The sequence below is a fragment of the Passer montanus genome, unplaced genomic scaffold, assembly GCF_014805655.1.
Source record: "Passer montanus isolate IOZ18808 unplaced genomic scaffold, ASM1480565v1 scaffold19, whole genome shotgun sequence".
In the NCBI taxonomy this organism is placed as follows: domain Eukaryota; kingdom Metazoa; phylum Chordata; class Aves; order Passeriformes; family Passeridae; genus Passer; species Passer montanus.
The window spans coordinates 14,116,989-14,143,974 of NW_024366480.1; the positions used below are offsets into that span (position 1 = coordinate 14,116,989).

The 26,986-nt window shown below is 39.5% G+C and overlaps 1 protein-coding gene across 1 annotated transcript in view; it reads left to right on the forward strand.

The window, feature by feature from the left end:
- The window catches only part of LOC120500725 (GREB1-like protein), a gene marked incomplete at its 3' end in the record, with an annotated part of 117,277 nt that extends 90,360 nt beyond the window's left edge, over positions 1–26,917 (forward strand). The window contains exons 11-24 of the mRNA XM_039705970.1: positions 239–358; positions 2,081–2,218; positions 3,957–4,142; positions 9,724–10,050; positions 10,909–11,037; positions 11,978–12,112; positions 14,028–14,225; positions 15,944–16,124; positions 17,523–17,715; positions 19,125–19,258; positions 21,319–21,658; positions 24,612–24,727; positions 25,115–25,359; positions 26,355–26,917. Coding sequence (XP_039561904.1) covers positions 239–358; positions 2,081–2,218; positions 3,957–4,142; positions 9,724–10,050; positions 10,909–11,037; positions 11,978–12,112; positions 14,028–14,225; positions 15,944–16,124; positions 17,523–17,715; positions 19,125–19,258; positions 21,319–21,658; positions 24,612–24,727; positions 25,115–25,359; positions 26,355–26,917 — 3,005 coding nt within the window. The remainder of the gene's footprint in view (positions 1–238; positions 359–2,080; positions 2,219–3,956; positions 4,143–9,723; positions 10,051–10,908; positions 11,038–11,977; positions 12,113–14,027; positions 14,226–15,943; positions 16,125–17,522; positions 17,716–19,124; positions 19,259–21,318; positions 21,659–24,611; positions 24,728–25,114; positions 25,360–26,354) is intronic.
- Between the last annotated feature and the right edge of the window lie 69 nt (positions 26,918–26,986).

Sequence of the window (26,986 nt, forward strand, 5' to 3'; positions counted from 1 at the left end):
AGTTCAGTTTTCACAGATCCGTTTGCTTTTTGGCATGACCATTAATGATAATGCTGGACATTTTAACACGGGTAACAATGTTTTTCACATCATAATCTGGTTTTATGTAAATCTATGTATGAGCCTCTGGTGCTCTGCGATGTGATACCCACTCAACACCGGTGTGAAATGGAGTGTAGGCTGGAATTTGGTCATCTGGGAGGACAGGGTTTAGAATTAGTTTTTGCTTTCCTTCCAGCATCTATGTCCAGTTCTGGACCACCAAAGAAACGTCACCGAGGATGGTCTCCTGGGTCCCCAGTCCCGCCTCCTGGTTTAGCAGTACCTGTTCCTACAATCCGGCCTTCGACAAGAACAGGTACAACTTGAATGACACCGAGATTTCATTTGTTAAAACATGAACTCGGCCAGCCCAGCGACCTTGTGCTGTACCTCTCACATGTTCCTCAGCAAACATAACTGATTTTGTCAAAGTATTCAAGCACACCACAGAATATTTAAGCACACAATGCCCTCAAAAAAGCACGTATGATTGCTTGGTCCTGGTTGTTGTAATCTAAGCTGCAACACAGGGGAAGTAAAATTGCTGGTGGGGAGAGAGGAGAAGAAGTGTTAAATAATATTAAAAATATAAAGCTAAAAGAAATCCATGGTTTACCCAACTGTAACTCAGTTGTTCTAAAATTGTGCAGGTGTATGGATATATGAATATATTTCAAGGATTTTTCATTAGCCTTCACCTTGACTGTTGTGTCTCAGTCTGGTGTGGGATGCTACAGAACCTGTACACTCTGTTTCTGCATGGGAAAACCAGCTTTATATAATTTTGGCCTAATAAAGGACACTGATACTGATACACTAGGTGATCTTTAGTTAAAAGCAGAAAGTGAGGCCAAATGTTAGTTGTGCATGAAAAAGCTGTAGGAGTTTAATGTCATTACATGACATAGAATTAATTACAAGTACTCATTGATATCCATGTAGATAACTTTTTATTCATAACTGTTAATAAAACTGTTCACTATTTGAGTACTTTTCAATTGTGAGATTTAGCATATTTTCTGAAGGGGAATAACGAGTTATTTATTCTTCTCTCTATAGAGTGAGAGAATAAGCATCCAAGGAATGAAAAAAGCCATTCATCAATATGCACAATGTGTTTTTAACTCTGCTCTTGAAGACTAGGTTTTAAGATATTTTGAATTATTTTCAGATATATTCATAATAGGAGGAAGGATTACATGGTAGTCAGGCCTGCTTTTCTGAGCACCTCAAACTGCAGCTTTTGTCTGTTTCTATCTTCAGAAACCTGCTGAAGAGACATGATATATAAGGCAGTCTCCTCTGTTGAGTTTGTCTCTACTAATCTCCTACCTCTGTTGTGTACTCCAGTTTCTATGAGTCTTTAGTAGTACATTTTTCTGTTGGATAAACAGTTTCCCCTGGTAAAACATATGCATTCATTCATCCTGACTTTGATGATTTCTATTGATGGCATGGTTTGAAAAAGTTGTTGCAAACCACCAAATGAAGCCTAAGAAACTTGTGAAGCAGGCCTTACTCTGAAACCTGATTACAGGTTACAAAATTCTTGCACTTGGTTTCTTTCACTTATGAAAGCTGCTGTTGCTCTTTCATGAGTAAAGCCTGATTTTTATCCTTGTGGCAACTATCTAAGGGCAGCTTTGAGATTTTGGCCTGCTTTTATTTTTCTTATCTACATACATTCTAGGTGAGAATTTGAAGCAGTTTCTTCCCTTGTGTTGAGAGGCAGTATTGGGGGGTGGCCTTTTGGCTTAGTACTTGGCTTTGTTTAAAGATGCATATTCAAAGCTGTGTTTTGCTCTCTCATTCTCACCAACAATACAGTGGTCAGAAAAAGTTTTATTTTAGGGTTGGGGCTACAGGAGGATATAGGCTCTTCATTTAAATTACTTAAAACTATAGCAGGAAATGCAGAGACCTTTTGAATTTTATTACAGTTAGTGATTTGCAGTAATTTTTTTCTTATTTGTTCATAAGGCCAAATCACAGTATGAGCCTTTTAGTAATGGAAGTCTCTCTTTTCTTTATTTTATAGAGCCTCTTTTGTCAGTCCCAGTTCCTCAATCCATGTTAACTGGAATTTTACAGCCTCAACCCATCCCAGCAGGGGAGACTGTAATAGTTCCTGAAAACCTGCTGAATAACTCAGGAGTCAGACCAGTGATTCTGATAGGTAAGTCTTACACTGGGGAATCAAATGCTGCATTTTGGGCTTATTTCTTTTTGTTGGTTCTGGCATTCAGTACAATACAAAGTTGGTTTGTCACAGATAGTTTCCTTTGGTTGCTCAATATGTAAAACTGAGAGTCAGGTGATTTCTGGAGAACCTGATTTGCAAACAGGTCACCACTAGGTCAAATTTATGCAGAACTGCTGGCCAAATCTAAGTTTTATACAAATAAGATTTTTGTAAAACCCAAGAAGAGAACTATTTCCAAGTAATGAAAATAGCTTTCCGGTATAAACAACTTATAAACCAAGCAAATATTTCCTGCAGCATTTATAGTTCACATCTTGAAGCCCCAGAATTCTACGTGAGAACCAGAAAATTGATTTGCACTGACTAAACAGAAGTAAATCATACTAACTTTTTGTCATTTATAGTTCATAGTTCTTGTAAGCAATTGAGATAACAGATCAGGCTTCAGGCTTTTAAAATCCTTTAGCTGTATAAAGTACTTTGTTAACCCTTAGAAAGACGTTGCTTTAAGAGTATGGCTTTAAATGTGAATATGCCTTTCAACCTGAGCAATTTGGGCATAATAGTTAAAAAAGATGGGTCAGCTAGAGCTGCCAAAATTATGATGAGTGATTTCTTTTTTCACTGTAAATTTCTTTTAGGTCCAATAGATGGTCACATAAAGTAGCTTCAGTGCCAACAGAGCATGCCTGTCAATACAGTCTGTGGAGTAATTTAGGAGAAGGAATGGAGAAGTTCTCCAAGTCCTCACTTGCACAGATAATTTTAATACACGCAGCTCCTGGAGAATTAACAGGGCCATCCACACCAGTAAATCTGTCAAGGATAGGGTTACGCTTCTGGTTTGTTTTGCTTAGCGTTGTTTTCTGGAAGCCGATTATAAAGCTCTAGCGTGGTGTTCTAATGGTTTTCAGAGAAACACTTCCTTATTAAAGATGAGGGTGCCTACAGCCATCAGCTTAAGTGCAAATTGAATGCAGCCCTTAGGCTCTTGGAGAGCTGCCATTAAGTCCTGAGTTAGGCTAAATGTTAGTGGCCCTGAGAAACAGCGTCCTATTAATAGCACAGAACCAGATGTACCCAAAAGGATGGATTTGGCAAAATCTCTGTGGAAATGCTTCTTTTGAAACGAAAAACATTCTGAAGGAAAAGGAGTTAGCCTGTGCTCATGTGCTTTACCTTACAGAACAGCATGTTTAGTTGTCAGTGTTTATTTTACCTGTTTATGAAAACAGAATGGGAAGGTGGCAAAAAAAGTGAAATCAATCACAGCAATACCACAGTGGCTGAATCAATGCTAATGTGACTTATGCTGCTTTTATAATGTTAAGATCAATGTACCTTTTCTTTCATTGATTTTTCTTCTTTGTACGCTATATTATGGAGAATCTGTATTTAAAGGTCAGGGTAAGACCCAAACAGATAATATTCTCATCTGTATTTGGATAACAATAATTATTACCCTGCTAGATATCATGCAGTTAATGTTTGTTCTTGCAAATATATGTGATCACTTGTTGTAAAACACAGCAGAGGATCCCTGGCCTATAATTATTTTTTTAAAGCTATTATAATGCCAAGAACAGTCATTGATGCAATGTATTTTGCCAGACAGCTTTAAGAAGATGTTCGGAAATGTATTATTGTGCAAGATTTCATGTAATAGCAAATTTTATTAATTTTTTGGGGGGTTTTGTTTCTTTTATCATAGGCTATGGCACTTTACCTTATTTCTATGGAAATGTTGGTGATATTGTTGTAAGTCCCTTGCTGGTGAACTGCTACAAGATTCCACAGCTGGAAAACAAGGATTTGGATCTCTTGGGTTTGTCCAGCAGTCAGCTGCTAAGTGTGGAGAATATGATACTTTTAACTATTCAGTATCTTGTCCAACTAGGTAAGCAATTTGTCATAAGTACTTGATTTTAATTTGAGACTGTCCTTTTTTTCTTCATACCTTCTTTATGTCCCTTTAGGGCCAGTTTTCTGGCTGCTTTTGTGGCTGGAAGAGGCAAGTGGCTCCATCTAGTGTGTGTGACTTTGTCACTTTGTTCCTGAACGAGAAGAAGTGAATTTAAAGGCTGATACTGCTTCTACTCTCCATATGGGGATTGACCAGGTCACCTTTGTGAAATGGATTTGCAATGCAGATAACTCATTTTCTTAGGGCATCAAACCATCAGTTATCACAGCCCTTTCTAAGGACACTTGGTCTGTTTTATTCAGTTTTGTGACAAATGCTGGCAGATGTGTGATGGTTGTCATTGTTTTGGTGACAGCACTGTTTACATGAAAACCACATTTGTTATTCAGACTCAGGCAAGTGATTCAGTGAATATCTCATTCTTGTAAATGTTTTTGAAATGGACTTTTTGCAAGTTTGAGAGCAAACCAGCAAGCCACCTTTTTTATCTCATTGCAGGTCCAGTCATTTTTCCGTACCTTAGAATAAAAAGGGAAATGGTAGCAACAAGGTTTTAGAAGTCAAAAAATGCAGGATAGGGTTGGGAAACTTCTATGATAGTCTTACCCTAACTTTTGTATTTGAAAAGATGCCAATTATCATAGGGGAGTGTGAAGTTACTTTTGTGAAGAGCGCAGTGCATCTGTAATATGTAATGGTATGAAATATGAAGATGTTCCAAAAGCAGCACAACTGCTGATAACCTTACAATGTGGAGACCAAACATGCAGGTTTCACCCATGAGTGCTTGTACTTCTCTGCAGTTCTGTAAGAGACAGGAAGGAAACCATTTTCCATGTTGTAATTCTCTCTAAGTGACCTGTTAGCTTTGTTTATCATTCTCTGCCTCACTAGTCCATTGGATGCCATGTTAGAACTGACAAAGTGTTTCTTAATTTTTTACAGCATGTTTTTCTGTTACCTTCTTTCAGTGGGCCTAAATTTCTTATTTGAGGTTTTTTATTGGAAAGTTTGTAGAGTGTGTGTATGTTAAAAACAGCTGCTTCACGCAGTTCTGGGTTGATAGAGGCAGCTTGCAAATTTGTAGCCAGCTGATAAGAGCCTTTCCAGTTAAAAATAAACTATTTGTTGAAACTTGTGAGTCAGTGAATCATGCTCCATGAGTAAGTCTAACTTTAGATGGATGCATCAAGTCTATACTTGCTGCAAACTAGAGGAGGCTTCATGCAAAGCTTCTGTAGCAGAGCTGTGTTCATTGAGCACCGTGACTTCAGCATAAAGGAGTTCTCTTATTGGCAGGTGTTTAGTTTGGCTTTTGTTCTTAGCTGGGCAAAGCTGAATAGTTCGCTGTTTGACCTTATGTGGAGACGTGTGCCAGTACTGTAAGATGAAAGAGCCTAATGAGGAGAAAAGTAAAAACATTCTGTAGAGGAGGGGATAAAAACATGTTGCTGGTTTGAATATTGCTGTAAACTTAAAACTGTTGGAATTGTGACAGCTGCACTGAAATGTAGCCTTTGTCCCATGTTGTTAAATCAAAGCAGATTAGAGAAGATTGGTGGGCGGCCAGATTCAAAAGTTTTTGACAGGAAGAGACAAATGCACATATAAATTAACAATTTATTCATGTAAACCTCTTTTTTTATTGAGAAATTAGGACTAAAATGTTTTTCTTTTCTCCAGAGTATATTGCGAAAGAGTAAGATAAAGGCAAAGATAAAAAAGCAGGCAAAAGCACGAAAGAGAGTCTTGCCTAATTTTTTTCAGATCTCACTACTTGTATAAAATATATTTACAGATGACTGTGATCACGGATGATAAGACTATTATCTATGGAAGTACTCCTTCTTTGGAAAAAAAAAGGATATAGCTGAGAATTCCTGTTGGTGTTCTTGTGAAATTATGACAACATTAATTGTAGGATGATGCTGTTGTGTTTTCCGAAATCAGCTGAGCAGCTCGTGATGATATTACAAATCAAAGTAAAAATAAAAAACCAAAATGCATTTCTGATGCTTTAAACCTTCTTTGAAGACTATACATAGTTAAACCTGTGATTGTGAGTGGTAGCAGGGCTGTAAATAAAGTCTACTGGCTGTGGTAAAGGAATAAGTAAAAAAAGATAAAGAAGTGTGTTTGATTTTAGTGGTTTTTTTTTTTTTTGGTCTACCTCTGGGACTTATTTGGATTTCACATTTGTTATCTTTGGCAGCATTCATGGTGAAGTATTCTCAAGCTTTGTTTTTATACATCAGAATGCCTGTGTTTGCAGTATGGGTTACATTCCATCATCTGTAATCATCAGCTTTTTACTCTTGTGCTGCCATTTCTACAAACACAATCTCAGCCTATGCAGTGCTAAGGTGGTCTGTGTTCTGGTTGAAAAAGATTTCTGAACCCTTTGTTATACCTCCTTTTTAGGATTCTGAAATAATTCTCCTTTCTCTCTTGTGGTGCATTTGAGTCATTTTGACTCTAGATTTTGTACGCTGTGACACCCAGAGGTGTTTTGTAGTTTTAATGTCCAAATGCACATCCAGACTCAAGGCTCTTGCAGGGCTTTGCTTTGAGTGGAAGGGATAGTCAGAAACTAAAAGCAAGAGCTTATTCCAGCAACTCTCCTGTCTTAGGTGGTTGGAGAAATAGTCTCTGTGGGATGTATCCTGAAGTTTGTCTACCCAGAAATGAGTGTCATCCAGAAATGGATGACATTTGAATATGTTGACTTAAACTGTATAGAATAATAGAATAGAATCACAGCAGCATTTAGGTTGGAAAAATCATTTAGGTTGAAAAAAAGCCTTTAAGATCATTAACCCAGCACTGCCAGGTTCACCACTAAATCCTGTCCTCAACTGCCACATCCATGTGTCTTTTAAATGCCTTCAGGGATGCTGAATACACCACTTCCCTGGGCAGCCTATACCACCCTTTCAGTGAAGAAATGTATCCTAATGTCCAATCTAAACTTCCCCTGGCACAACTTGAGGCTGTTTCCATCTGTCCTGTCACTTGTTACGTGAGAGAAGAGACCAATCCCCACCTGGCTACAGTCTCCTATCAGGTGATGGTAGAGAGCAATGAGGTCCTCCTGGCCCTCTTTTTCTCCAGGCTAAACAACCCCAGTTCCCATTTCCCACAGAACTTGTGCTCATCCGCTCTGCTGGCCTTCTCTGGACACCTCAACATCCTTCCTGTAGTGAGGGGCCCTGAACTGTACACAGGACTCAAGGTGTGGCTTCACCAGTGCTGAGTACAGGGGGATGATCCTGCCCCGCACATTATTTCTGGTGCAAGTCAAGCATTGTCCTTCCTGGCCACCTGGGCATATATGTGCTGGCTCATGTTCAGCCAGCCATCAACCAACACCCCCAGGTGTTTCTCCACTGGGCAGCTTTCCAGCCACTCTTCCCAAGCCTGTTGCACTGCTGGGGGTTGTTGTGACCCAAGGACAGGACATGGCACTTTATTTTGTTGAACCTTAAACCACTGTCCTCAGTCCATTGATCCATCCTGTCCAGATCCCTCTGCAGAGCCTTCCTGCCCTCTGTCACCTGCAAGCTGCCTGAGGGTGCTCTCATACAGAATGACTGAATATTGTGAGTTGGAAGGGACCCATAAGGATCATCAAGTCCAACTCTTAAGGGAATGGCCCATACAGAGTTTGAACCTACTACCTTGGCATTATTAGCACTGTGTCTGACCAACTGAGCCAATCTCACTCAATGCCCTTGTCCATACCATCAATATAGATATTAAACAGACTGGCCCAAACACTGAGCCCTGGGGAGCACCACTTGTGGCTGAATGTAACTCAGATATTAATATTTTATTATATTGTTTATTTTGCTGTTTTGTTTTTGAAATCAAGATGATCATTTACGTGCTCATTTCTGCAGAGAAGCTTCTATATATTTCCTTTTAGCATCGATATTTTTTTAAAGAAACTATTCACAATCAAAATCAATATCTATCATTTTGTCTTACATCTCATCTGATATTAGTTCCATTATTTTTCTGGACAGTTGTGCAGAAAGACTGTCATACTTTCTTATAGGTAATCTGAGTGAAATTCTGTGTATTCTCATACTTAGAATCCGCTGTTCCATTTGTACCATTATTTTAATCTTCTTGGATTCATGATGATGATCCTTGTGTTTAGAGCCTGTCTCTTAAGTAGCCTCCCTCAATCAGCAAAAGCTTGCTTTAATTTCTGTTAGTGGGTAGCATCATTTTCATCTGTTATTTTATTTCTGCAGAGGAACATTCTTCTCTACTGATATATGTCTAGTTGGTTTTATTTTTTTAATTTTGAGGTCTTCAAGGACCTAGAATATGTGATGCTTTCTTAGAAGGAAAAAAAAAATCAATTTCCAAAAGAGAACCCTAAAAGAGAGAATTATGTCCATGCTGTGTTAAATTGTACTCTTCAGAATTTTTCAATTTGCATCAAAAATGAAAACAGCATTGCACTTACAAGTTTATAATTGTTTTACCATCCTATGGTAATTGCATGGTGGCATTTTCCACATGTTACTTCTCAAAAAGGCAAAAATGACAACAGGTGGCAGTTTTTACAGATTCTGTGCTGTGGGTTATTTACCCACACCCTGTTTCTCACACAGCCTTTCTGTTTCCTGGCCTGAAAGAAAACATAAAACCAAACCCAGTACTTCACATCTCTCTGATATTTAAGCCCCCCTCTGTTTAGTCATAGAAAAGAAGCTCCTGAAGTGTGAAGCTGCCTCCTTTAGCATTGATATGAAATCTTGGCAATATAAGCCATGGTTACTTTTTACTCTGTGTTCATGAATGTTTTTAACTGTTCCTGAATATCTTTGACAATGAGAAAAAGCTAACTGAACAGAATGTTCATTGAAGTTCAGTTGGAGGACTGATACCAAGATAGGATGGCTTATATTTCTGTTTTCCAGTTCAAGTTGACAGTGCAGTTGACAGAGTCTGGGGAATGTAGATTTAAAGTTGCATATTCTTCTTTAGTTTAGGTGCTCCCATTTTTGCTAAATTAATTTAATTAAGCTAAGGAAGAGGTTAAACATGTTTATTTGCATCCATGCTTAGTTGATTACTATGCAAGATGAGAAAAAGCAAAGCAAAGAGCACTTAACAGGCTTCGTCAGGCTGCATGGCTGTGATTAGGCTACGAGGATAAGCATTTTTGTTTTCTGCTGCAAAAACATATGGCTGCATGCTTAATCCTTCTCTTCCAGGCAAAAGGCACATATTTTCCCACTCCCTTGTTTGTCCTACCCATTGCTGAAGCTAGGAGTGAGGTGGAATACCTCATTGTTTGGAAGACAGAAAAAAAAAAAGGTGGTGGTGGAAGAGAAATGCTTCTAAAATAAAAAAAAAACCAACCAAAAAACAAGAATAAACCGTGTGGGTAGATATCCACTGAGTAGCAAGTGTTTTTTTTTTTAATATAAAAAATATGATGAAAGAGCTTGTCAGATCAAGACAGACGTAATTATTCCTGATTCAATTACATTTTTATATGAGACACTGTTCTTCTATCTGTTTGTTTCCATTGTAGGACCTGACCAGATACCCCTGAGGGAAGAATTTGAGCAGATCATGTTGAAAGCTATGCAGGAGTTCACTCTGAGGGAGAGATCCTTGCAAATGAGTGCACAGTGTATCTCTGTGTCACCAGGTCAACTCCCTTGGCTTGCCAGGTTAATTGCCAGTGTGTCTCGGGACCTCGTGCACGTGGTTGTCACCCAGAATTCCCTGGCAGAGGGCATCTCGGAGACCTTGAGGTCTCTCAATGAAATGAAACATCAGCAAAAGCTACCAGATTATGTAGTTGCCATTTGTGCATCAAAGATTAGAGGAAATGAATTCTGTGTAGTGGTTCTAGGTGAGTATATTTGCAGACTGCTTCAAATGGCAATGCCAAATTAATTTTCTTGAGTTATTGATCTGGTTTTAAATCCCTTTTGTTCTCTCTATTCTCCTTTGTATTGTTGCACTGCAATGTCACTTGTCACAGTTTACTGTATCTTTAGCAAGACTTGGAGTACTGAAGTCCATGAGGAGATATAGAAAAATATCTTTATGCTATTACTACTTCTTGAGAGGCCTGAGACTTTACTGTTTGTGTGAATGCCTGAGAAAATATCTTGAAATGACCCAGTGGTAAAATAGATGATTTGTCTTTGTTTCATGGAACAACTGTGATATTTTACATGGCAGGGTCTTCTGCAGTCTGCTTAAAACAGAATGTGCTTTTCATCCTTTTTGTCCTTATTTCTGTCCTTTTTATTCTGCACTGATGACTGGGTGTGCTGTCTGTGTGTGAATGAGTGTGTCTGGATGGAAATGAACTTTGACTAGTCATCTTTGCTTTGTAGGCAGAACAATCAGTAATGCCATTTAAAACTTTTTTTTACTTTTTTTTCTTCCCACACTAGGGAGAGTGACTTTTTTCATATTTATCCAGAATCCTCCATTTTGTCTAAGGTGCAAATACTTATTTTGTCATACAAGTTTGCAAAATGATGTGCAATCGCAAAGAACCTGCTAAAATTAGTTATATCAACTAATTCTCCAGTCATTAATGAAGTAGACTTGAGACTGCTCTCCCAGTCTACTGGGTAAAGGCAGTGGAGATCCGTGGCTGAAGATCAGAGTGCTCCAGACTTCTAGGATGAGGAGGTTGTGTTGACAGTAAACTGTAATAAGGTTTGCTCTCACTCTTTTCCCCTCTCTTCTCCAGGTCAGTATCAATCTCGGGCGCTTGCAGAGAGCATGCTTACCACCAGTGAATTTTTAAAAGAGATCAGTTATGAGCTCATCACAGGGAAAGTTAGTTTCCTGGCATCACATTTCAAAAATACATCTTTAGGTGAGTGATTCTAAGAAACAGAAGTCCTAGCCAAAGCAGTCTTTTCTTTAGGGTTGATGTGTCTGCTGTTCAGCAGTTAAAATACACGTGGATACAGCTCTGCTCTCTCCATTGAGAGACATTCTGTTCTTCTCTCTTCCTTGTGTGTAAAAGACTCATTCACCTGTGTGGTGGCAGTTCATAACCCTCTGGCAAAACACTTTTAACACTGTCTCAGCTGTTGAATGTAACGGCAGGGTATATAGTGCACCCATAAGTACACAAGTGTTTTCTAGTTTATGCTTTTAGCAAGGTTTTAGAGGTTGTTTTATAGTGTGTATTTCTTAGTAATCATCAGATGTCACCAGTAGCTGTAAAGCCACAGACCTAAACTTATACAGCTGTATCTCCTTTTTTTAAAAAAATTTAATCCAACTGGTAAATCAGTAGATAAATAAGTATTTTCCCCCCCTCCTCTCTCCATTGAGAGACATTCTGTTCTTCTCTCTTCCTTGTGTGTAAAAGACTCCTTCACCTGTGTGGTGGCAGTTCATAACCCTCTGGCAAAACATTTTTAACACTGTCTCAGCTGTTGAATGTAACGGCAGGGTATATAGTGCACCCATAAGTACACAAGTGTTTTCTAGTTTATGCTTTTAGCAAGGTTTTAGAGGTTGTTTTATAGTGTGTATTTCTTAGTAATCATCAGATGTCACCAGTAGCTGTAAAGCCACAGACCTAAACTTATACAACTGTATCTCCTTTTTTTAAAAAAAAATAATCCAACTGGTAAATCAGTAGATAAAAAAGTATTCTCCCTCCCTCTCTTTCCTATGTCCCCAGTCCCTTGCCCGAGTGCAGATTTGACACCAGCTGTGTGAGAACATGGGTGTGTGTAATGTTCAATGATGTTCCTCTGAAATGGTTTCCAGATAATCTGGTGTTGCTAATTCTGATCTAGGTGATGATTTGGACAAGCTGCTGGAGAAGATGCTACAGCAGCGAGGGGAAAGTGTCATTATTCCTTTTAATGGAGATGTTAGTGAGTGTGTGTCATCTCAGGAGGCAATTGCCATGGTTTCTACACAAGAACCAGGTAATTTTTTTTACGTGCAAGTTATGAAATAAGTGAGTAGCTTGTTAAACATCAAAATGCATACACCTTAGGAGAATCTGAGGGCGCATTGCAGTCAGTGTGCCAACCTTAAAATACTAATACTGGCAGCTAAATGTAGCAATACAGCAGTTGCTCAGACAGAAAATCTCTGTAATAAACTTCAGCAATTTTTTCCCCTGATGTTTTTATATTCTCTAAGGTAAAACATGTTATCTTCTGCTAGGTGTCAGGCAGAGTAGAGAAGATGTTTCTTTGTAACACTGGCAGAGTGGATTCATCTCATCTTTTTGCAAAGAGAAAAGGAATGTAACCTTGAGTTTAAGGCAAAGGGGAATTGTGTTCTCCTTCTGATCTCCTCAGGTGTCCTCCTGCCTGGTAATATGCATTAGGGACTTGTGCTCTGAGGCTTAAACTTTTAGGGAACGTGTTTTAAGATCTTGGACTGAAAGTGCTAGGCAAGTGTGATCTGTAATTTGTTGATCTGAGACATGTCTTATTCAGCATAATGTGATAAGATGCTTAAGTGCAAAAGGTAAGCTGGGATTTCCTGTCTAAAATTGCTAATTTTCAGAATTACTTAGCTATTCGGAGTTTTAAACATACTTTCCTTTTCATATCACAATACTGACAAAAGATACACTGAGCTGTTGTGAACACTGAGATTCTTTCAGGTCCAGTATCAAAGCAAATTCAACCTCCAGTAAAGCTTTTTTCTGTGAAAGAAAGGTATGCTCTTGGTTCATATTAGTTAAATGTACTTATTTGGTGTTAAATCTGAGTGAAAGCAAAGTGTCTTATTGTCTTCACGTGGATCAGGAGATCCAATTAGAAGGGCTGCCAGGCACTTTGTTCTGGCACCCTCACAAGTCTTGAGCTTTCACAGAGGATTAATTTGAAGGGAGAAAGATCTTTAGATTCTCTTGTTTTGTTTTTTTTTTCTTACTGTGTAGGTTTTTTAAAAGCTTCATATTTTCTCAAACAATTGTTCTGCATTGGTTTTGTTCTTAACGTATGGCTGTACAGTGGTTGAAGCCTGTATAAAAATAAATAAAGCTGCTTGAATAAAAATAAAAAAAGAAGTAAGTCTCCTAGGCAGTGAGAGGGACATTTCTTCCATAGCAGATCTGCTGAAATGGACATTAAAGGCATATTTGAACAGGAGATAATCACGTGCACATGCACACATGAAAACACATCCCTATGTAAAACCAACACAGTAGAAAAAGTGGCATAAACAAAAAACTGTAATACCATTATAGGATTTAATCTGGTAATCTGCAAATTGAAAAGTGGTTAATGAAGCATGCATTGTTAGACATAGAATTTACCTAACGGAAATACTGAAATGGAACATGCTTTTTATTTTGAGGAAACATGAGTGCTCTGGTCAGTCTGTCAGTTCTCTGCCTGTGATATTGACTTACATTAAATCCAAACAGATCTGAGTTTCAGGAGAACATTAGAGCTTTGTACCTCTCTCTTCTGCTTTTTATTATATGTACACATGCACAAATTTATTTTTGTCTAAGTATGTGCATGCATATTATGTATGTGTTGGTTCATTTAACAGAATGCATTTCATTGTGTTGGCATTGAGGTTTCATTGGGTCACACTGTTAGAAATCCTTAAAAGTGCTTCAGGCATTTTAAAAAATGGGCAGTGCTGTACTTGAGGTCATCTGATATATTACCACATTTTTATCAAAGAAACAAAGTTGGCATTTGTGATCTGAACCAAACTTTCCAGAGAGTTGAGATTTATTCTGGTGAGTGATTTTTTTTCCCTGATGGTAGAGGGTAGGCTGTTTGGAGGGTCACATTTTGCTGGGGGGGTGGGAAAGTAAACATGTTTCTTGCTGTGTTTTGTTTTCTTTTTCAAACAAACACACTCTAGATTTGGATGTTGATACCTTCCAAATTTACCAGCCACAGCTCACAGTTGCCAGAAAGCTCTTGTCCCAGGTTTGTGCTATAGCGGACAGTGGCAATCAGAGCCTGGATCTGGGCCACTTCAGCAAGGTGGACTTCATCGTTATCGTGCCCCGCTCGGAGGTGCTGGTGCAGCAGACCCTCCAGCGGATTCGACAATCAGGTAAAAGGGAGGGGAGGCTCTCACCATGGCATATTTTATGAAAATCCTTTGATAGGATTTTCTCCTGAGAAGCTGAGGAGCCTCAGGAAAGAAATGTAAACAATAACTGTCTGCTGCTGTGGAATGCAACAAGTGCATCTTCCATTGGTCCATGTGGATTGTTTTCACTTGATGACCAGTCACAGCCGCCTGTGTCGAGAACATGAGCAGTCACAAGATTTTGTTATTCATTCCATTCCTTTTCTTTCTAGCCTTCTGATGGATCTTTTTCTCTCTATTCTTATTCGTATAGTTTTAGTATTCAGCATTTTAATATAACATAATATCATTATATAATAAATAAGTGTTTTCACTTGATGACCAGTCACAGCCGCCTGTGTCGAGAACATGAGCAGTCACAAGATTTTGTTATTCATTCCATTCCTTTTCTTTCTAGCCTTCTGATGGATCTTTTTCTCTCTATTCTTATTCGTATAGTTTTAGTATAGCATTTTTAATATAACATATCATAATATAATAAATAGACCTTCTAAAACATGAAGGCAAGATTCTCATCTATTCCCTATATAATAAATAAGCCTTCTAAAACATGAAGTCAAGATTCTCATCTATTCCTTCATCCTAAGACCCTCAAACACAACCACAGGAGGGCAAACAGGCTGATAAACCCCAGTATGTGGTGTTATTGCATCATTACAGGTATAAGGTCCCTGTGGATTGTTTTCACTTGATGACCAATCACAGCCACCTGTGCCGAGGCCATGAGCAGTCATGAGATTTTGTTATTCATTCCATTCCTTTTCTTTCTAGCCTTCTGATGGATCTTTTTCTCTCTATTCTTTTTCGTATAGTTTTAGTATTCAGCATTTTAATATAACATAATATCATTATATAATAAATAAGCCTTCTAAAACATGAAGTCAAGATTCTCATCTATTCCTTCATCCTAAGACCCTCAAACACAACCACAGGAGGGCAAACAGGCTGATAAACCCCAATATGTGGCGTTACTGCATCATTACAGGTATAAGGGGAAAAGTAAGTTGCTCCAGCATATCTTTTATCCTCACAGCTTGTGTTTTATTGTGCTTCAAAAAAAATTACAAAATCATTATGACCCTGGAAAATACCTAATTGATCCATATGTCAGACTAGTTTACTTCTTTAATTCAAATGGCATTCAACGTCACATACATTACACCATGCCTAATTTATGAATGTGGCAGCAATATATCTTTACAAAGACTAGTTGTATTGACACAAATATTGAAGCAGAGCATAAAAAGTATGATATGATATGATATGATATGATAGTAGGGAGAATCAATTTTATATAAATTAATGATATTTGCAAAGCAAAGGTCAGGGTGACTTTTTCTAACTCAAACAATATTAATTCATTAGCTTAATGTAGGCAGGTTTGGCCTAGGATTGATCATAGAGCATACGCAACTGAGTGCTGCTTTGGCCTGATGTTTTCCCCCCCATTTTTTGATAATAGGAGGAGTTTTTGAAAGGTCTTCAGGCACTTTTTAGAGGAAATCTAGAAGCCAAGTAGCATATTTTGGCCTCCATTGTGAGAGAAATCTCGTTTGGATAATTGTCTTCTTACTGGGGCCTATTGGTACTTTGGTGGACAAGTGGGAACTTCCCATTGACCCTTCATTTCTCGATGCACTCAAAGGGAAGGATTTTTGTTGTATTTTCCTTTTTGACAGGTGTGCTTGTGGACTTGGGCCTAGAAGACAATGGGACAGCCTATCAGAGAGCTGAGAAGTACGTGGTTCGGCTGGACAATGAGATTCAAGCTAAATTTGAGGTTTTCATGAGGCGAGTGAAGCAGAACCCCTACACGCTCTTTGTGCTGGTTCATGACAATGCCCACGTGGATTTAACAAGGTAGCTGCTCCAGTCTGCTGGAGGAAAACCATCCTCTCCCAGCATCTTTCCATTAGGTTTATCAGAAGACTTGCCATCTTAGACATGTATTGCTTTGTCTAGGCATTTTTAAGGCATTTTGTGCCTTATAATCAGAATCCCTTTTGATTGCCTGTGATATTTATTATCTAATTCTGATTCAGCTGAAGGTAGGTGGGACTAGTTTCAGATTACTGGATGCCTAACAGGACTCTTTTTAGGGTTGTGTGCTATAGTGCTGAAATCTAGGGGAAAAGGCTGGATTTTGCAAATTTCTTTGTTGTTCTTGTCTTTGTTTTCTATTCCTCTTCTTTTTCTGTCCTCAAACCCAAATGTATCAGATGCTCACAAGCTGGATGTGCTTTAATTCATGTTTCTATCCCTGATAATAGTTTTGTTTTTGATATGAGAAGGCCTACTGACATTTTAAGTCTGCATCATAAAAAAGATGCCATAGCTTCTGTAAGAAAAGGATTTAAAGAAACAGCTGTATTGAATTTGGCTTTAGGTCTAAACACAACATGTACACACATGCAAAATCATTTATTTACACCAAATCACAATTTCATGTTGAAGAAAGAAAGAAATAAGTAAAGCTGATTATTCTGTTCTTGTTCCATGAGCAAACTAAGGAGAATAATGTGGTTTAAACATGATATATAAGATTATGGGATTCTTTTCAATATTAGAAATAGTGAAAGGTGTCCCTTCCCATGGCAGAGAGGTTGAAACTAGATGGTCTTTAAGGTCCCTTCCAACTCAAACCTTTCTGTCGTTCTATAATAAGCAAAATACTCTCCTTGAAAGACAGCTGAAAAGAGACAAAAGCAACATTATTTCTACCTGGTCTCCCCATTCACTTTTTTTTACTGTCCTTGCTCTACTTTGAATTTGGAATTTCTGAATATATAATGGAAGTAAAGAAAATTTCAGTAGCTCAGAATGTCAATAGACTTTCAGGCTCCCCAGCCTTTTAGAAATCTGTTATTTCAGACTGGAAAAGCCACTGGATTTCATAAAATTGCTACTATATCCTATCCCCACAGCTCATGCAACAGTGTTTCTTAATGAAGGGGTTTAATCAGCTTTGGATTATTTTTGGTTTCCTCTGTGTGACGCTTTTTAAAATTGTCACACTAATCCACCTTCTCACTGTCAACAGATTTTGATCATTTATTTAGGTGTTTGTTGTTTTCCCTTGTTTTCCTGAGTTTACCCACAGAGAACAGCCAAACGTTTTTTGAAGTCTTTTACCTTTCCAAAGAGATTTTTTTGTTCTCTGTGTCATGGTCATTTAGAGAATTTTTTCTGTAGGAAGAGAGTAATCCATTGAATTTCAGGATATCTGTAAGGCAATTCTTTGCATTCTTATTTCTGCAGTGCCATTTCAAGTTCCCTGTCCCATGGTGAGCCTAATCATGGTCTGGCTGATAGAGTTATTAATTGCAGGGAGGTGCTTGAAGCGTTCAACCTCCTTGTTCTTCAGGTCAGCTCTTTCCCTTATGCCCTGCAAACGCAGCAGTCCAGGATCAGCTCTAGCAATGAGGTACATTGGATACAATCTGACACTGTGGTAAGTGTTTAACTGTTAATTTTAACTGTGCATTTTAATGTGGAATTGATGCCTAAGAGAGTCTAGAAAATGTGTGTGTTAGGAGGGAGCTCTTTCTCTGCTGGAGTTTATTATCTCAGATTCCAGATGGATAGCCCTGAGATACTGATGGTAGAGGTAGTACCTGATATTTAGGACCAGGAATTAGAGAATTTTCTTTATCTTGTCATGCAAGATGAGAATCCACTTTCTGTCCTCTGGTCAGACAAAGCTGTGTAGACATGCCATAAAGCTCCAGAGCTGGCTTTCCCTTTTCAAACAGTCTGACTTTTGACTGTCAGTTATATGTCACATAGCCTGTCAAGTCTGTTCATTACATCCCCAGTCCTAGTTAAAGTTGTGTGCTAGGTTAACAAGTTTTGGTATAGTAGGTGCAGAGGAAAAATCTTGTTGGATATTCTGCACTATTAACTTTTTTCAGCATTTCAGCCAGCTGATTCAGAAGATGTTTTGGATAAACCTGCTAAAAATAGCATTTTCTCCTATTACTTGTTTGGTGTATTTATATCCAATTTGACTTTTCTGTCCAGAGTGGACCATTAGTTTCTGCAAAGGCCTTAAAATGGGAGCTGTAAAAAATAGCTAATCGACAATGACAGAGTGAATGAATATTCTAAGTTTGCTTTTTGGTCAATTGTTAATATAAACCATGTTTAATGGTTTCTAAAATGGTCTGGGCAATTTTTTTGTTTCCCAAAAGTAAAAAAATTAACAGCTTTCAGTCTTCTGATTAAAAAAATAACCCACAAAAGCGGGGGAGACTGTAGGTGGTTAATTACATTCCTAGAGATTACTGCTGATATAAATGAACTGGAGAACATGCTGTGCTTTCATCAAAGGCTCATGAAATTTGAAACACAAATATTCTGCCTTTCTGATAGCTGAATGCAGATTTACATTCCAACCAAAAAAACCCCTCTATTAATTTGTGGTTTCCATTAGAAAAGCATGTAGACTCTGACAATCAAGAACAACTTTGGAAATTAATAATCCTTCTCTTTTCAGGTTCTACTCTAAATAGAAGTGAGATGACACTAGTCAGTAGATTTAAAGCCAGAGATAGGGAGTCAGAAAGTAGTTGGCAGGATTCTAGAAACCCCCTGCAGTCACAGGTAGGAGATAACACTGAAAAATTTGCAAGGACTTACACCTGTCTTTCCTAGCTTTAGGCAAATAATAAGTTAAGGGGAAAAAAAAATTACATTTTATTGTATTCATTGAAACAAATAAATAGCATTACTTAGGGAGAATGGATAAAAAGAAAGGATTCTTTGGTTGGGAAAGTGCTTTCCACTTTTTTTTTAAATTACATAAGAAATAAAACTTTGTTCCAGAATACCTTATATTTTTGCTGTTTGTGTATGAAACAGGATGATGCAGCAAGTGAAGAAAAGCTATACTTTGGTTTGAATGAATACAGCAAATCCCTCCAATGGGGAGTCACAAGTCCCCTTTTGAGATGTGATGAAACCTTTGAAAAAATGGTCAACACGCTTTTAGAAAGGTAAATAATAACATGGAAACTTGGGATTCTGCCCAGTTGGGATCTTAAAGATACATCTTTATGAGCCCCATTACGGGGGAGAAGACATGATGACCTTTGATGTTGATCTTGGAGAACATGAAGTATGTGCAATTTTATTTTTGTAACAAATTTAGTGCAGTTGAAGAAGGGAGGGGATATCCTTCATTTGTTTTTAGAAGAGATTGGCTCCTTTCAGCAGCAAGCTGGGCTCAGCTGTGCTTCTCTCTTCTTTTGGCTCAGCCCTCACTGAGCTCAGAAGGTACCAGAGGTTTCATGCCTCACCACTTCTGATGTCTCTCTTGTTGGTGGTGAGGGTGTTTCAAAACCAATTTTTGTTATTTCAGTAGCTGGCCGTGGTTTTGGTTCCTGCAGCTCAGGGCCTCTTAGCACCCTGCAGCTGCCTGAAAAAGCTACTTTCATGCACATATCCAAGATCCAATTTAATGTGCCCATTTCAGGAGTGAGGGGAGTACTGTCATTTCCAGCAATGTGGAGTTAATCTGCTGTGCCTGTCAGCAGGACAGATCCCTTATAGCTCTTCAAATAATAGGTCTCATGTTTTCATATTTGCTAGAATGGGATTGTTCTGTGTTCAGTACAGTGTTTTCTGTTTTAATTAGGTCAGTAGAGTAGTTGTAAATGCATCTGTATTTATTAAGTAAAAGTCAATATAAAATGTATTAAATTAGCAACATTTATAATTAAGTGCGCCATTAATACTATTGTAATTAATGATCATCATTAATAATATTGTTGTTATCTACAAATAGGCAATAATAATTAGGTCAGTTTCTTAGGTTTCTCCTATTCTTTCTGGTCAAATCCAGTGGAAGAGATGGTGGTCACTATCACTCTCCTTCTGTTCAAGTGTGGGTGGGAAAAAGGATGAAGGAGGATTTATGTATGTGCAAATAATCATATGAGATTAGGATAATATCAGAAATTGATGGCAGGTGAACCTCTCTGCCTTGGAGCCAGGATATGTTTTTGTGTTGCAGTTTATCAGTTTAGGCTCTGTCTTCAAGAAACTGGAATATTCTGTCTGGGTGGATGAGCCATTCAGCCTTACAATCTGAAAATATTGCAAACATTTTTGTATTATAAGAAAGGCTCCATTTGTTTGAGTAGCAGAAGTGCAGTGGGCACTTTTATGGCAGGAAGAATAAAAAGTATTTTAAAAACTGGTTTAATGACATACTGGTTTAATGACTGGCTTGTGGTATCCAGAACAAACTACTGGCTGAACACAAACCCAAAACTGTCTTTAAATGGATGTCATATTGTCTATTAGATTACTCAAGAAAGAGACCAGAGAAATTTGGAAGTTCTAGTTATTTTAGTTATTTGGACCTATGTGACACGAGACCAGCACTCAAGGCATAATAGTGTAGTGTTTTTCTGTATTATGGTGGCAAGTGATATGATGGGAAATGTCTAGAAATTGAGTTGGGTTTTTGCTTGAGTAGGTTTTAAGTTTATTTCTCTTAAAATGTTATTTCATATTTGTTGTCACTGCATGTAGCTGTAATGAAAGCAAAGATGTTGGCTATGTAAGTTAAAAGGCAAAATGGGAGTTCAGATTTGGCTCAGAGCCAGCAATTCCTATTGGTACGTCCAACATTCTGGTGAGAGATTGAGAGCTGTGAAATTATGAACTACTTCTCCCACAAACCACTTGAAGCCACAATGGTCCTCAAGTTTGTAGAAGAAAAAGTTTGTGGAAAGGAAAGCAATTATAAGCGTGTGTTCCCGAAATAAATTGGATCTGAGGTGTTCCTTATCTCCATCAAGCCAAAGATCTTCAGCTGAAATTTTGGACCAGATGAGGGTAACAGAAGTTTATAATTCCTGTTACTCGAGCTCAGGACTTGGGCCAAATGCAGATAATTTTTGTTCAAAATTTTTGTCTATGAGAATGGAAGACTTCTTTCTTTGAGCACTACTGGAAAAAATAGGCACTTCCTCACTATGCTGTCCTGTGATTTTCAGACAGTGCTGTGATTTTGCATGTGCTGATGCAGAACTGTGTCTCCCCCAAGGTACCCCCGGCTGCACAGCATGGTGATCCGCTGCTACCTGCTCATTCAGCAGTATTCCCAAGCTCTGATGGCCCTCACCACCATGGCCTCTCTAAGGGATCACAGCACACCTGAAACACTCAGCATAATGGACGACCTCATCACAAGTCCGGGAAAGGATAAGAACGGCTGTGGCCACATGCTCGTCATTCGGGTGCCGTCGGTGCAGCTGGCCATGCTGGCCAAGGAGAGGCTGCAGGAAGTGAGGGACAAGCTGGGGCTGCAGTATCGTTTTGAAATCCTCCTTGGGAATCCTGCCTCGGAGCTCACTGTCGCGAAACACTTCGTGACACGGCTCAAGGTTAGCAGGAGCTGAATGTTTGTTTGTGTGCTCGCTGTAGTCATCTGGCTGCTGTAGTTTTGTGTTTATGCACATGTGTTTATAGGTTGATTGTTCTATAGGGAGAGGGCAGGTGTTCTGTGTCTGTCGCTGTGAATGCATTTCTGTACTTTGAGCATAGAAGGTAGAGAGACTTGGACCCAACCTGAATTTTTACTGGTCCATGAAGTCAAATACCAGCTGTTATTTCACTTCCTAAAGTTGATTGACAGCACACATCAGATAGGGTTCATCTCTAAAAGCAGAGCTCAGATCTCTGTAGGCAAACTAATTATTTCCACCAACTTATCTGTCTGTCTAGTGTATCTGTTGTCTGCTCTGTTCATCCATCTTCTGCCCTTCTGATAACTGGTAAAGTATGCTGTTTGTCATAGATTTCTTTCCTCAACCCCCTGCATGCTGAAAGCCTGAAGAGGCTACATGCATATATGCCTGGCATATCTGCACCAGCCTAAAATTTTGCATGGATTTACACGAGCATGGTTCAAGTAGCCAAATCCACTTCATTGGCCTCACTACATTAAACAAAGGGGCAATGAGTTGCCTGCCTTAGGTATCAGCCTTAAAGCAGTACTGGTTATTTGTCCTGATCTCTGCTCTAAGTCTCACAGAGAGCTTAATTTCCTGCTTCTACTATGAGCTACACAGTGTATCCAAAACCACAGAAAAGAGGAATTAATTTTGTGAACCTGTCTGAAAGAGCTTGCCTACAGCCAAAAGCAGATAAAATGTCCTATAAAGAAGCTATGACTCCTGCTTCTCAAACTTTATGTGCAGCAAGAGAGGGAAGAAAATATCATAAATGAGACAATAACATGTGATATTAACTGCTCTGTGCTGGTGGGATTTTTTGGATAGGCATGAATTCCACCCTTAAATAATTCTGGACTGAATCCTGTGAGGGCTTCTTAATAGTGCTTTGCCATAATGAGTTGCAACCCTTACACAGTGCTGAAGCAGCCTGTGAGGCCTTGACTGTAGAGCTGTTGCAGGTGGGTGTCCATGTAGACATTGGTCTGGAATAGAGGAATTTTATCATGTAGAGAGTGAAAAATCTTCAAAATATTTCTTCTTATTCCTCTCTCCAAAACATAAGATGTATTTTTGGACTAAACAGAGCTGTAGGATTCTGGATTTGTTTCTTTCCTTGCAGTTTACTAGAAGAAAAGCCCTCAAATCAGAACCATGCATATGAAAGGAGTTGAGGAGGGGAATTCAGTTTCCCAGATATAACCCTGTAGTGTCTTTTTAGGTGGGATGTCCCAGTGGTATTTCAGAATAATAAAGGTCACCTGTGAGGCTGGTGCTGCACTACCATACCTGCTAGTCTGGTGCCTGGGATAACACAAGATTTCTGACATGGTGTGAGCATATCTTTGGGGAACTGATTCCCATTATAAAATTCATCAGCCTAGGTTATTGCAGATGAATTTGATTTAGTCTCTATGCTGCTGGACATTTGTTCTGACATTAGGTGGAGTACTGAAACTAAAGAACTAGAGGCAGTGGAGAGCTTTCACTGCAAGCATCCCAGCCCTTTTTTTGATGTGTGCATGGGGGGAGAGAGCAATATGAGGCTACTGAGTGCTGAGGCTCAGAATGTAGTCCCACCAATAAATAATCTTGGTTGCAGGAAGGATGATTCCTCATCATGACCATTTTCAGAGTCAGAGAGAGAAACTTTATAGGTGTTAGTGAACCCAGCTGGAAAGTGTGACTTGACTTGGCCTCTCAGATGGCATTAGCAGGGTTTGTGATGCCACAGCAGGGCAGGGAGGGTGGGCAGATGTCTCTGCAGTGCTGGTGGCTGCATTGTTCTGTCAGACAAGCCTGCTGGTCAGCCAGAGCAGCCAGACAGCTCATTCTTCTCCATCAGGGAGTCAGAGCTACAGAATGAAACAAGAGATGGAAGACAATTTAAATAACTGTTTCACTGACCAGGGATGCTGTCGTGGCATACCTTTAAGTGTAACAAGAATCAAACTGCTTGGGACACATTCAGAAGTGAGGAGCCCTGAGGGTTATGCCTCTCTGACTTCTGAGAAAAATGGTCAAAAAATGTATATTCAGGGTGCAAGTTTACACCCCAAAGCCCCAGGTACTCATTCTTTTTAGGTCCTTATGGTAGCAAAAAGAAAGTCAAGGAAAATCAAAAGAAAAATTGTCTTCCCCTATTTCACTTTCTAGTCATGCACTTTCACAGAAACTTTGGTCTGTGGAGAGATGGGGGAACACACAGCTGGACTAAGCCTGTTGAGCCATACATTCTGTCTTTGCTGCCAAGGCTGCTTTCCCAAGTCATTAGGTACTGCTAGTTAATTGGAGAAATAAATTTTTTCAGTAAGCTCTGCTGAACCAGGGGAAGTGAAGGGTGTAAGGACATGAGACTGATGCTACCAACCTTTCCAGTGCTAAGGGAAAATGGTGCAGTTTTGTGGTCTTGGGCCTTGATAGACTGCAGGTAAGGAGTTCTTTTAGGGGGGGATTGCCTCCAGGGAAAGGTGAAATGTGTTTCTGTCACATAATCTTTCATTGTATATTATAATTAAACAAGGTTCATTGGCCCATTTTCATACTCCACTTCAAAGTCTTACTTCAGCTTTACATTAATATCTTTTATCTGTGCCACATTGAATGCATCGATGGCTTTTTTCTCTGACAGCCCACACTAATACCACACCTGGTGAATATTTCCAGCACTGAATAACATATGCTGTGCACCCATTTTCTTTGCTTGGCTAACAGTTGGCTACCAGAAAACAAATGCATGCCTGCACCCAAGGTCTCCTTCATGTTGGCTGTTGAGTAAGCAAGGCCTATATACAAAGCAAAAGCAGGAGCTGGTGAAAAAAGGAAACAGCTGAAGATTTAGAAGATGTGATTTAGGTGTAACTGGAATATTCTTTGTTCACAGGCTTGGAGGGGCAATGAGCAGGATGACTGGATTCCTCGCACCTATCAGGATCTGGAAGGTCTACCTTGCATTGTTATTCTCACTGGCAAAGACCCTCTGGGAGAGACTTTCCCCAGGTGCTGTTATTACTCTGTCAATATGGTTGCTCTCTAATGTGTTTAGATAAGTTGGGTTTGATACCATCTAGCTTTCTTTTCACAAAAGAAGTCTGTTTTTGTAGACTTCAGTTAGTAACTGAAGATTTCGTTTTGGAAAGGTTTAAGGGTTTTTTTAAAGGTTTGGAAAGTACAGTTTGTGAAAAGTCATATTTCTCTACTGTGTGGATCAGTGTCTGTGCAAAGTATGAAGGAACACAACTTAAATGCTGAATATTTTAAAATCATTTTATATGTACAGGCTAATAAAATTGTTCATGAATATTTAGTAAGCAATTAAATATAGGGAGTGTTCTTAAAAGTCAGAGAAAGCAAAACTTCTTTTTTCATTTGTGTTGGCTTTCCTAGGTCGTTGAAATACTGTGACCTTCGACTAATTGACTCCAGCTACTTAACTCGTACTGCGTTAGAGCAAGAGGTAGGCCTGGCATGCTGCTACGTCTCCAAGGAGGCAATTCGAGGGCCTATTGTAGCTCTTGACCTCAGCGAGAAGGAGCAGGAGAAGGCAAATGGCAGCGAGAATGACTCTGATGAGCTGCTGATAGACTTGGACCGGCCCCAGAGCAACAGCAGTGCTGTCACCGGAACCTCAGGTCAGTCATTCTGCTGTTGGTCTGAAAAACAAGTTTTTATTCCTGCCTCACTGGAATTTGGATGCAAACAGTGAGATGTTTTCTCAAATGTGGGTTGCTTAGCTGGATTCAGCTGCAGGCTAAACAATGAAATGCTGCAGATTCTTCACACAGTGAGCAATTTTCCTGTCTACTGCTAGAAGGAGAGGGTGTTTCAGTGGAAGGGATGGTATGCCATAGCTAAGCATCCCTTGTGATTTTGATTTTTAAACTTTCATTTCACATTTGTTGCTAGCTTTGTTCAGTGGATCCTGACAAGATCTTAAAAATCAGAGCAAAAAGAATAGAAAAATAGGAATAGAAAAATGCTCTGAACTCTGGGAGTACCTGTGGGTGAGGATGGATATCTGCCTCCTTGCCAAGAGCAACAGAATGGTTGGGTCTTGTCCTACCTCTTCAGGCATCACCTCCCACCAAGCCTTCCCTTCTTTGCATTCTGCAGACACTTGTGGTTCCTTCTCTTTTTCTCCCTATGAGTCTGAGTTATTAAGACAGCTGAACTGGGTCTTTTTTATGCACCAGGTCTTCCCATACACTAACTAAACCTGACATGTAGGGAGGAGGGGACATAGCCCAGTTCATGTCCAAGTTGCAGTGAAATAAATGCTATGTTCTTCCTAGAAAGGAAGATGCAATTGATCTGTGTATACAGTGTTTTGTTAAACTTGACTTTCAGAACACTGTACCATCAAATTCCAAATCCTACATGGGAAATGATAGCTAGCATACAGAGATTAGGATTGAACACTTGGAGTCTGAACCCTGTTGCTCCAGGGCATTTGCCTGTCCCAGCCAAAGAGACAGACAGATGTAAGTGATTTCTTCTTACATAGTGCAACACTGACCTAAGCCACAACAGCATTCATTGAACAGAAGTATTTGTTCATTAGGAATGTCGTGTAGATCAAATGAATTAGTGGTTTTCTTTCATCAGTCATTGCTTTTTGTTTTCCCAGGCTCCCTGGCTGACAACGGTGTGAGCTCCTCGAGTGCTGCAGACAAGTCTCAGAAGCAGGCTCCATCCCTGAACTTCCAGGCTGTGGCTCACAGCTCAGTAGACGAGGGAGCTTACTCCAGTTTTACAGCCAGAGAGACCCTGAAACAAGAGTGTGACTCGCTGGGTAACCAGATGGCGAGCAGCACCACTCCCAAGCTCTCCTCCCTGTCATCAGTCTCCCAGACCTTTCAGTGGCCTGCCCAGTCAGCCAAGGACAGCAAGGCCCTCCGTGTGGCGCTGCCACGCATCGTCATCCTATCCAAAGCTGCCTACTGCCTCCTGAGCTCGCAGAAAAACGGGAACTTGCCTTCCTCCTCCTCCCTCCTGCCGCACGCTGACGTGTCTTGGCTGAGCTCCCTGAGGCCTCTGCTCCACAAGGACATGAGCAGTGAAGAGCAGTCTCTGTACTACAGGCAGTGGACGACAGCCCGACAGCACCACGCGGACTTCAGCAATCAGGCTGAGCCGTCTGGCACCAGGACCTTCCACCCCCGGCGCCTGCTTTTGACAGGGCCACCACAAGTGAGTTCCTCCTGCCTTTTCTGCAGTCTGAGGGGGCCAAGTTTGCAGGGATGTGTTCTGAGGTCAAAA